Raw genomic sequence first — 12181 nt, 5'->3', positions numbered from 1 at the left:
TCGAAGGAAGAGCACCTGGTTTGGCTCAGCCAGAAGTTGACTTTACAACAATGTGACAAATTTTAAGACTACAGACCAGTCTGTGCTACAGACAGACAGCTTTCTATTTAGCTTGTCTGTAACATTTGGCTAATTGCCAAGCTAACGTTAGCTGTGCTTGTACATAACATACTGGATGATAGACAGGGGACAGAGATGATTAAATTAACCCTTTCTACATGTTTACCCTACAGACAGGTGTATTGATAAAGTATTGTCTTTTTACTCACGAAGGTTTTATTGCACGTAGTTAAATTAACGAGCGTAGCTGTCGGCAACTCGAGTACTTTGGAGCTAACTCAACTTCACCGTTTCTACCATAATGGAGCGGTGGTCTCTGCTAGGCGGTGTGTGTGTGTGTAGGAGCCGACAGTGAGCAGGCAGGCTGCAGTCTGATGATAAATTTAATGTTAGTATAATACGAATATATCTATGGGTTACACTTTATTTGGCTTATGTCTGCCTACAGATTGTTTATAGTAGGCCTAGTAGGCCTTGATAATAGTATCCTATATAGCTAACACTAGTATAGTATTAATTCCACATATTCATTCATTAAATCATTGTGCAAGAGAAATGCTCTAAATGGTGGTTAGTTTCTAATTTGTTAGTGCTAAAGGCTAACTTATCAATAATCATGACCATTCATACAGAATGAGTTTGCTTTAGCACCACGTCAGCCTTTTGTAATGTCCTGCCCCATCCAGGCTTTGATTGGTCAGTTCACGAAAAGTGGCATTGATAAGCAACTTTATAAACATACTTGGATAAAAAAAGCACCCGATCTTCTCTCTTTAAATACGTGTTTTTTTTTTCAAAATACTAAACTTATCTCCCAGACCTACCTAAACCTCATTGGACTTCACGCCCCACCTTCACCCCCTTAGTGGATGATTCTCTCTCCATCACAGGATTCCCAAACACACCAGAAAATAAATGATCTGATCTTGCCTTGTGTTTACACCTGGTATTTTGAATGTGTTCTTATTATCCTCATTGAGATCAGGGCCCGTATTTATCAAGCTTCTCAGAATAACTCATAAGAACGCTGCTAAGAACTGACTTAAGAGTAAAAAAATTCTTGGCTCAAAGCTGTGCTTAAAAGTTACTTATCAAGCATCATAGTTCTAATTTGAGTGAAGTGTAGGACTAAATCTTAAGTGTCAGTCTCAGTGCTGATTTACGACACTTTGCTGTGCCGCAAACAGGATTTTGTACGACGTTGTAGCCAAGGACCAATCACTGAAGAGATTTCCTTCTTTAAGAATATTCTCAGATAAATTCACATTGAATGGTGAAATTCCTAAGAGGAGTTTATATTCAACACACGTTTAACAATAAAGAATTTTCAAGATAATACATTATGATATAGGCCTACACATTAATAAATGAAAGATAAAAAACTTTATCTTTATATGAGCGCCATCAATGCGCCTACTACTCCTGCGAAGCTGGCTATTTGCATGAACTTTGTTTGCTCGATGAAAGTCGATGAAACGCGTGACAATGTGTGGAGCTGTAGCCTAAGTGCTATAATTGTTTCCATGACTATTTGGCTTATTGATGGTTGTGAAGGCCAAAATCATCAGCATTGCCGCGTTTGTCCTGTGGCAAATAAATGAAGCGTCATCACCACCTTCAATTTAACTGAAAACGCATTACTGTGTAGTAAAGTCAGTGGTGAGATGACGTCCCACACCAACTCGCTGACAAAGATTATGCCTGCGCTGTCCGACCCCGTCTTATTAAATGCGCTTCGTCAAATAATTCAGAAACATTCTTCCTGTTCTGAAAGATTTGTGCATGTCTCTGTCTCCACAGTGCCGTCACAAGCCCCTGTGGCAGCTCCTAACCACTTGAGAGACCCCTTGAGTTGTCTTAAATAACTGGGAGAGTAAGAGTGATTCTTAGGTTTGAGAAATGTGAGAACTTGATTCTTAAGTTTAAGGAGTAAATTTCATGAATTGTCTGCACTTAAGACTAAAATGGTACTTTGAGAAGCCTGATCTCTGTGAAATGCTGTCTACGACAAATTCTTAATTATTTGTCCCCGCTTGAAATTTCGGCAAATGTTATTCTTTTCTTTGTATAAAAGAAGATTGTGTCAGTTTGTTTATGGATTCCAGCATGTTAGGCTAGATTCGAACACAATGCGAGTCAGACTACCTCCTGATGTGGTCCTTTCACCTTTCACCGCGAGTGGATATGTTGGTGCCTAATACATTTTTAAAAATGATATTTTTACGACTGACGTGCCAACTTATATTATTCCGTTCACTTCTAGTTCCGTTTATTTAGAAAAACGGTCATAAATGGATGTGTGTGTGTATAGGCTTGTTATTTTACTTATAAATTTGTTAGTTAATTTTGTGTAGTAGGACGGGTGGCTGTCATGCAGCCTTAATCTGTGAATTCCACACAGCTTGTGTGATAATGAAGTTAATTGTAAGGATTAGCATATTGCTTAAGAAATAAGCTGTTTGTTTTGGTGAAAAATATTTGTAGCCTTGGGGAGGGTCAAGATAAAAAAAAAATGAAGTTGTTTACTAATGTATACTGAAAGCTAGTTAGCCTGAATTGCTAACGATTGCAGCTTAGAGCAGAACAGATAAACACACTGGTTTACCCATTCCTCCCACTTTTGCTCTTATGTTTTTGGTTTATAAAGGCAAAAAAAGAAGACACAACCCCAAACTTTTTCAATGCAGAGTACACTCTTACTCCGGCCCCATGCTGCACACTGCTTCGGCACAAAGAGTAATCCAAAGTTTGACAGGTATGGCTAACCATGATGCAGGGTAGAAGCAGGCATGTTAACAAGGGTAACGCATGACTTGAACACAACAGGAGCACACGGCAAGTACAACACATGATCAGACGGACACACAACACAACAGAAACACAGGCAATATACAACAGCAAACAAGCAGAACTGGGAGCACAAACAGGTATAACGCATTAGGGAATCGACCAGACAAACACCAGGAACAGATGATCACCACATTAAAACATGAAGTGGGACAACAACCAGAAACAAGGATCAGAAGAGACAAAATACTCACATACAAAACCACAAACAGACAGGAACAAACATGAAACCCTTCACAGACTATTATCCAAACAAACCGGGAACATACCAATACCAAACCCAGCCAGTGTCAAACACCTGACACAGACCATTTCAAAATAAAACGTGAAAACAGAGTGAGACACAGACAAAACAGCTAGACACACAGACCCTATCCTGACATACAGTAGTGGACACAGTTTAGCACAATTTAGAGGCACTTGATGCATAAAACCTTTAGGAATAAGTTAAAATATTATAGGAAAAGCAAAAATATCTCGCAAGTGTGGGTGATGTCTTCCGTAGTGTTAAGGAATATAAGACTTTAAGACAGACAGAAAAATGTCTTACGTTATTTTGCCGTGAATTTGAGGTGATGTGTGACATATGACAAGTGTTTAGTGGGACAATTTGTCTTGATGTTGAGGGGCTGACTCGTTTTGTTTGCTCCAACTTTGATCGAAGTTCCCTGTGTGTGTGCCTGTGTGTGTGTGTGTGTGTGTGTGTTTATGGAAACATCCATTAGCTGTCCTAATTAAATCTCCCAGCCATTACTGCTTTCCTCCCCTTCTAAACGGGTATTAATCTGCCTGACACCTATTTAGTATCTGCAGGCACAATTCAACACAACACACAACCTTTCTGTCCATTTAGCTCTCTTTGTCTCAATCTCTGCCTGTAGCTCATATCCAATAATAGCAAAATATGGTACAAATCCTGAGTGCACTTAAGTTTTCATAAGTTAGTAAAATCTTTGGTGGCTAGTGTTGAGGTATGTTTTAATGTTGGTTATCATATTTTACAAGGAGCTGCAAAATCTGCAGTCTTGTAAATCAGTCTTTTACGGGAGTAAAACATTGCAGACCCTACTCACTGATGGAACTGTTTCAACCTTTAATTTATCTCTGACAGTAGTGCAGCAGCAGCAGCAGCCTGCGTCACATTTACACAGTTACCCACATACTGGGCAGTATGGAAGATGCCACAGTACAACCACAGTGATCTGTTCTCCCCAGTACAGCTGCAGTAGACGGGAGCACATAGGCCTACTTATGTGAATGACACGCCACACTGATTTGCTAAATTATTTTTATGGAGTTTGGCTTGATGTTTTCTACTTCGAACAAAGAACAGATGCTTTGCTCTACAGATCAAGTCATGACAATACTGTATAAACACTTTTGAGCAGGGCAGTAGATCTCATGTGTTGAAGTTTGTTATTAGCCTCATGTTTGACACACAAGTTGACAGTGACCTAGTCATTAGATTCTAACCTGACTGAGCTACTTTGATTATTGTATCTGTCGTGTGCAGTAAACTGTCACCTGGTTCTCTTAGTTGTGTTAGTAATTAGTCATTTCAAACTGTATTTCCTTACTGAAACAAGTAATCAAATTGCTGTAAAGAGTGCTAAGAAAGTAATCCATAGCTGCCCAAGACTGTTGACATGGATAGTGACAGAGACATGTAATCCGTTATTACCAACTTTATAATCGCGTACCTCCAATGTGTCAAGCTTGAGGCCTCAGCTAGACCACAACTAGCCTGACCACAGAAGCACCATCGTCCTCGACTCATCCAGACACTGTAAGATGGGGATGGTGACCACACTCGGGGAAAACTCAAGCCTGCTTATAGAGAGCAGAAGTCATGGCGTCACTGATGTTGAGTTAATGTTGTTATGCACAGTTGATCAAAATGTTCCCATCAATTTCTACACTTCTAAATGTAATAACACAATTAAATTAATACCACCTTATAGTATCAGAAAGATACTACAAAATGGTTATTTTATTGGCTGTGGTCATTTCATAAACTGCGTCAGTAAGCTGCTGTAGTAAAATGATGCTGCATGTACTATGTTATAACAAGGCCAACCCCTTCAGCTCATGTGTTCTAGAGACTTCCTCTTTAAAAATACAAGTAAAGACAACTCTGTGACAGTGATGTCGTGATGTAATTCATGCAAGCCTTTTGATATCATACAGTGCTGTGCCAAGGGACCCCCCCCCCCCCACCCCCGTCTAGAAGTGGGAGAGGGTTTGACTAAGGGAAATGTGGGGTAGGAATAGGCTTGCTGTTGGCAACAGAGACTGAGAGGTTGTAGTCCAGACAGTGTTCAAACCCTTAACCCTGAGATTGGTGTTACGCTGCCGCTGCCAGACTCCTGTCAGTAAGAGAAATACAATGAGTGATTGGTTTTGGGATCCAGCTCTCTTTGTCTCTGTAGACCTCTGCTCTCACTTAGCTGTAATTACACTGATCAGAGTGGAAGATTTACACCAGGCGGCCTCTCTTCTCTCCTGTCAACCTGTTTTATTCTTTTATCTTTCCCTGCAGAGGTTCAGAGTGCTGGCAATTTCACATCTTCTCTCTGGGACAATGAATCATGTCCTCAGTGGCACGTTGTTGATTTTGTGTGTGTGTTCTCTCTCCAGATGAGGTGATGATGGAGGAGTTTGGTCAGGCTGCCCAGCTGAGGGCTGGAGAACTCATCATCATTGTAGTGGTGCTCATCATGTGGGCAGGTAATATTCCTCTTGAACAATGTACATTTATCACTGCAGACCTCATAGAAATCCACTTGGGGCAAATAAGCTCACTGACTGAGGTCCTATTATAAGACAAAAACCTGGTATGGTGTCATCTCTCTGTGGTGACTATTTTGTGCCCTGCAGTGGTTTTGGGATGATGTGATGATGGCCAAAACTTTTTTTCTAGGTTTAGATTCTGTACACTCAGCCAGATATGCTTGTCAACACAAAGCAGAGATGATGTTAATGGGAATTTCATTAGTTATGCAGGTATTACATCATAAACCAAAGTACTGGACAAATAAAACTTTTGGCCGGATAACGACACCAGATAAAAAGGGATTACCAAATTTATTACAGGTTACCATGAGGGGGCAAATAATGTCTGTGCCAAAGTTCATGGCAATCAATCCAACTGTTGCTGGAACATTTCACTCAAAACTACAAATGTCAACCTCGAGGTGGCGCTAAAAGGAGAAATCAGGGTATCATTAAAGTCATTAGGAAAAATCATCAAGGAACCATGAATACCAAATTTTGTTCGTAGATGTTTATATATTTCACAGAATAAGTAAAAACTTGAACTGCTGGTAGGGCCACAGAGTCGACAGGTATCATCCCTCGACAGGCCCTTGTGCATATCTGTTTAACATTTCACTTTTTTTGTGTAGTCTGGAGCAAAATGGTTGACCTATTGCCAAAAACAATATAGAGCCACCTTAGTGCAAATAAATACTGTACCTTCTTAAATCTCTTTAGTTTGCATTGTATTTACATTGATTAAATGCGCTAGCTTAGTTAGAATAACCTGGGGATGCTCAATTGACGGCTTTCACTTTTACGCCTTAGTGTTAAGGAAAATATTGTGAGCCAGGTTCAAGTGTGACTGTTGAAGATGTACAACAGTGCATCACTATTAACTCAGCTGTGCCAGTCAGTCGACAAGCAGCAGAGAGGAGAGACAGAGTCTGACCTAGAGATTTGGAGAGTCTCTGGCTGTCACCTTTGGCTTACTTTAGCGAAGCAATTGTCCCTATCATGACCAGGGAACCTGTATCATAGTACCCATAAAGTATTCCTTCACACTTGGCAGCTGCAGAAAATCTGACTCACACATTCTAATGTGAACAAACTGATATCAGCAAAAAAACATGTCAGCAACCGTACTCTTACTTTGGGGATCATTCGGACAGAAGCTGCTGCTCAGTCAGAGATGGAGAACTCAGCTCTTACATTCACATAAAAGTAAACTTTTTTGGCAATAGATTTTAAAATCATGAAAAGAAACAATCTGTTAACTGGTTTGTTCGTACTGTATTTAGGGATAAATAAATAAGCATAGTCAATTTCAGGGTGTCCAAGCAAGTGTGGCCAGTTGCAACTACAAGGCTATAAGCCTGCTTCCTATCTATGCCTCCCAGTCATTAGCTCTCTGTTGCAGTTATTCTTTTGTGTATTTCAGCACTGTTTTACAGATGTACACAGCTATAAATAGCCATTCCTAACCTATTTCACCAAGTATAATGAGATACAAATATTATATTATTATTGTTATTTGTCTATTATTACAATTATTATAATTATTATACTGTATATAGCAGTAACAGGAAGAGGCCTGGATCTCTCTTTCCAATGTCGTGACGCAGACAATGAGACAGGGAGATTCAAAGAGAGTTAGAGAGGGAGCAAAACTGAGCAAATGAGTCTCGAGAACAGGAAAAAGGAGGACAGGATGGTGGAAAAACACTGAAAGTGAAGGAGGCGATTGTGTTTTTCAGCTTTTAATTGGGCCTGTGGGGCATGCTGGGGGATACCACAGTGAGATATCCCATCTTGCCCTTGGTATTGCAGTGATCAGATGAGCAGAGGCTGACATAAGCAGAACAGCCAAGACAGAAGCCTGTTCGGGCCAGATTCCTCCTGCCTCAACCCTCCTTCTCCGCCCTCATGAATTATTCTCTTTCTCCTTCTTGTGCTTGTTCTCTATCTCTCTCCTCTGCCATGTTTTTAATCTTTTCGACTGAAGGCAGGCTTCACATAGTTATCTTATCATCAAGTTCATATCTCCGCTGACATGTTTCATCGTATTCATGTCTCTGTTTCTGTCAGTTCAGTTTGGTCGACTTTATTGAATGGATGAATAGCGATAAATAACATATCAATAGTACATATCATCACATCCCCCATCTGTTATTGAAAGAAAGGTGTTGCTGTGTATCAGTATTTCAAGGTGTAAACTGAAGGTCTTGAAACCAGTTTTCATAAAGCATTATAGAGGGTTGAATATAGAGATGTAGGCTTAAATCAGGTGAGATGCGATTTTACAATATGTGTTTTAGAATTGGCAAAACAATTTCTACTCAATGTTCCACTTACTCGTTCTGGGGCTGTTGGTCATATCACATGGTCCTCATAAGCAGATGAAGTTTGCTCAGTTGTCATGAAATGGTAGTTATTCAAACTTGCCATTATTCTCATTATTCTCTCATTTAGGATTTCTTGTAAATGTTAAAGGTTGAGAATGAATTTGAAAATATGTGATTAAATCAGGGTTTTAGAGCTAAGAAGTGTCCATGTAACCCTATTATATTATTAATCCTTAAAGGAATAGTTTGACATATTTGGAAATACTGTTGTTTGCTTTCTTGATTTCTTTCTTAGCTTAGCTTAGCACAAAGACTGGTAACAATAAGCGCCTACCAGCACCTCTAGCTCACTAATTAACACGTCATATCATGTCATTGGCCTGGCATACGTTAGCTGTTTGCCCCCGTCTTTGTGCTAAGATAATCTAGCCGGTTGTTGGCTGTGGTTGTAATTTATTGACCAGGAGCAGTAAAACAATGAGATATAACATGTCTTGTCTATGTTTAAAGCTGAGATTTAATTTGAGAATACATGATTAATGCAGGCAGGGTAGAGCTAAGAAGCTTCCATGTAACCCTCTCGTACTGTTCCTACTGTATTACTAATCCTTAAAGGAATAGTTTAATACCTTTGGAAATATGCCTAATCAGTTTTTTTCAGATAGTTTGATGACACGATAGGGACCACTCTCATAACTGTCTGTTAGTTAGCTAAGCTTAGCATAAAGACTGGAAACAGGGGGGTACAGCTAGCCTGGCTCTGTCTGCTGCTGTTCAAATAGCTGATCTTGACCTTTAACCTTACCAAAATATACCAAAGGAAAAGGGAATTTTAACAGCCGTTATTGTTCTAACAGATAATTATCATGTCCGTCTCCCAGGGGTGATCGCCCTGTTTTGTCGTCAGTATGACATCATCAAAGACAACGAGCCCAACAACAACAAGGACAAAGCCAAGAACTCCTCAGAGTGCAGTACTCCAGAGCACCCACAGGGGGGGCTACTGCGCAGCAACGTCTAAGACCAGCCCTGCAAAGCCTTGCGCAATAACCAACTCCTTCAACCTCAGGACAGGTGAGGAACAAAAAATCTTTATTTACTGTCATCAACATAAAAATCTCAGCTTATGTAATAGGCCTACCTCATAGAAAACCAAGTTGTATATTTACTTCTATGTTTTTCTGTTTTTGCTCCATTTTGTAAATTACACTTTAGCAGCAACCTAAATCACCCACACAATCTTATCCTCAAGGGGCCAAGTCTTCATTAGGTTATGTTAGGTTAAACATTATTATATTATACAGTCAGGGGGCAAAAGTACTTTAGTAGTAGGTCAGAAGACTGTAGATTACTTATTGTTTGTAAATTCTTGTTGACGTAATAATAAACTGCCCTTTCAGAGTTGGATCTGTTTCTTTGTGTTTCATTTCGCATATTAATATAACATGCGTGACCGCGCTGCAGGTCAGCAAAAATGGACGTAATGTTGTTCAAGTCAGCGGCTAGCCAAAAAGCTAAAGGAAGAATGGAGAACGATGGAGAGAGGTGTTCTTTTCACGGCTGTAAATCCTGCCATTAAACCTGGCTGTGTCACACTCAGAGATGCAAAGAACATTCTCTTCCGTTTTTTTTGTATTGAAGCATCTGCTAAAGCAGCCCAGTAATGTTAAACTGAAGCATCCACGCAGGAGAGAGTGGCGATAATCAATGTTATGTGTTTTGTAAAAGCACTGAATACTTCTCTTATAAATGCATGTGCAAAACAGTAACTTTAGTTCTGAAGTCGAGACACTTGCTTGATTTTTTTAATCTCAGACAGTATCGTTAAAAAACATTATATGCTTCGTAAAAATCTTACTCCTTGATGCTGTTATGAATATGCGATTAGTTCAAATGTCGGGAGGGGCCTGCTTTGCTTTCTATTATTTTTAAATAGCCTATATCCATAGCCTATACGATACAGCATCCTCTGGTCTGAGAGGCTGCAGTGTTTTCAGTTCGGCTGGTTGTTGACTCCTCAGGTTAATTATTGTTCCAGTAAAGTGGATTCATTCAGAAGTTTTGCAAATAACACAAAACAAACACTATGATAGATTTTTGACCTAGAAAGCACTTTCTGCTTCGAATCCTTACAAAATGTTATCTGAACTTTTAATTTTAACATTGTATCTCACCAAGTACAGTAAATTTGTTTCTTCCAGACCCTGAGACCAACAGAAAGCCATTCTCAGACACCATCGTTCTGAAGAACCGATAAACCATTAGAGGAACTCTTCAAAAACAATGGACACCAATCTGAACTTGCAAAATCAAAGGCTGCAAATGGTCAAACAGGAAACAGAAGAGGACAAAACTACATTCACCTTTGTTGTGACCACAACTTCAGTGTAGCCTACTTTGAGTGGACAGCCAGTATAGACACAAGACATAAAATGGCTGTCAATCAAAGCACCGGAGGGAACGTACAATCTTCCTCACAAGAACTGCTTTATTCATAAGTAGGCCTACTGGTTACTCCTAATTGGTGGCATTGAATCCCAAGAACGGATGATCAAACATGAATGTCATGAATGTGTTTTTTTTTGTCTTTTACTTCTTTTGTTATCACTGGTCAGAAATGTAGGTTGCCACGCAAGAATAGCTGGTCCAGGTATCAGTCAGCACACAACTAAACAAGCTATGCTCTGTTTTAAACCAAGGACTTTCTCTTTTTCTATCTCTCCGTCCACATTCCCTCCTTTCTGTCTTTGTTACAGCCCTTTGTGTAGCAGCTCATCTGTATCCCTTTCTTTCAGTGTCAGTGTCTCTCTAATAATAACATTGCCGTTTGGTGCTCCTCCTATTGTGATTGTTTGAGCCCTCACAATCCCAATCTTTATTACGGTATTGTTTTGTTATTGGGTCAGAAGTATTGCACATTGAGTCTTGTCTCCTGGCTTTCTCTCTCTGCGTCATCAGTTAAGTGATGCATCTGTTTTTGTCTCTCCTCTCTGAACTGGAACCTTAATTCCCTTGTCAGTTCAGGGATAAAATCTGACAAATTTGTTTTACAGCGCCCCATATTTTTCTTATATGAGTTGAATGACGCTGTCTGAGCCATGATTCAGACAAAGTTCAAGGATTGACCAGGCAATGTGTCATCACAGCGGTGTCACATTCCAAATCAAAATCTGGCAACGACTTCCAAGTTTTAAATCCAGAAGTTTACTTCTATGTCAAACTTTTAAAAGACTTGCATGGCTGGAAAATGACTGATTTGGGTTCAAATTGAGATTGATTGTTGATATTCAGCACCATATGGTGCCTGTGGTCTGCAACAGGGTGTGCAGGGAATAAGCATTGAGATATGTAGGGTATCATTCCTACTGTATACACTGGTCAAAGTCTGGTTGGGTTTCCACTCTGGTTTGGCTGAATACCAGCAGGGATGGCAGGCAGTAGAAGCACAGAGATGATTGGTTACGTGGCTGAACCCTGTTTTGAAATTCTTTGTAAGACTACATTCATCATAAGCGATCTAAGGCTGTAATTGGGATAGAGAAAAAATATGGAAAGTCCAGGTGTAAATTCATCACAAATGCAATGCAGATTTGGTTGCCCAGCTGCCAGCACACAGTACAACTTTCATGGACTGGCAGTACAATTAAAATTTACCTGAATATGTAATCTATATGCTGATGATGAGATTATCTTTTTCTTTTAAGAATACTGTCATAAAAATAATCCGGCTACATTGCCCGGCAGCGTATACAACTGAAACCTGTCTCTCATGTCTCTCATGCAGGATGCCATACTAAACCATGAAAGGTTTTGTTGTTTTACTTTCATCCCATTAAAGGGTTAACTGTTGGCAGGCTGATCCACATTTACAGTAGGATGCTTGCCACTATGTGGGACATTCATTGGGAGAGCATCAGAGTTAGCTAGTATCCTTACTTCTTTAACTGTTGCTGAAATAAGTAATCACATATCAATTAGTTTGACAGAAAATTAATTGATCAAAATTTTGAAAAAATTCCAAACATTTCCTGGTTACAGCTTCAGAAGTTTGGTAATTTACATACAGTATCCTTCATCGTACAGTACCATACCATAAATACATTTGTGTTTATTCACATTGGGATCTGATAACTGATTGCATAGAAGAAGTAATCAATGTAAGGTCAATATTCTAT

General features: G+C 39.6%; 1 protein-coding gene across 1 annotated transcript in view; it reads left to right on the top strand.

Annotated features, from left to right (window-relative positions):
• Nucleotides 1–11855, top strand: part of fndc5b (fibronectin type III domain containing 5b) — a 21548-nt gene extending 9693 nt beyond the window's left edge. The window contains exons 4-6 of the mRNA XM_046059114.1: nucleotides 5545–5634; nucleotides 8888–9080; nucleotides 10208–11855. Of these exons, the coding sequence (XP_045915070.1) occupies nucleotides 5545–5634; nucleotides 8888–9027 (230 nt within the window). The 3' untranslated portion in view covers nucleotides 9028–9080; nucleotides 10208–11855. The remainder of the gene's footprint in view (nucleotides 1–5544; nucleotides 5635–8887; nucleotides 9081–10207) is intronic.
• Nucleotides 11856–12181: the final 326 nt, after the last annotated feature.

Source organism: Micropterus dolomieu, linkage group LG09, assembly GCF_021292245.1.
Source record: "Micropterus dolomieu isolate WLL.071019.BEF.003 ecotype Adirondacks linkage group LG09, ASM2129224v1, whole genome shotgun sequence".
Lineage (NCBI taxonomy): Eukaryota > Metazoa > Chordata > Actinopteri > Centrarchiformes > Centrarchidae > Micropterus > Micropterus dolomieu.
The sequence above is the reverse complement of the archived record's forward strand: the minus strand, read 5'-3'. Positions and strand labels throughout refer to the sequence as shown.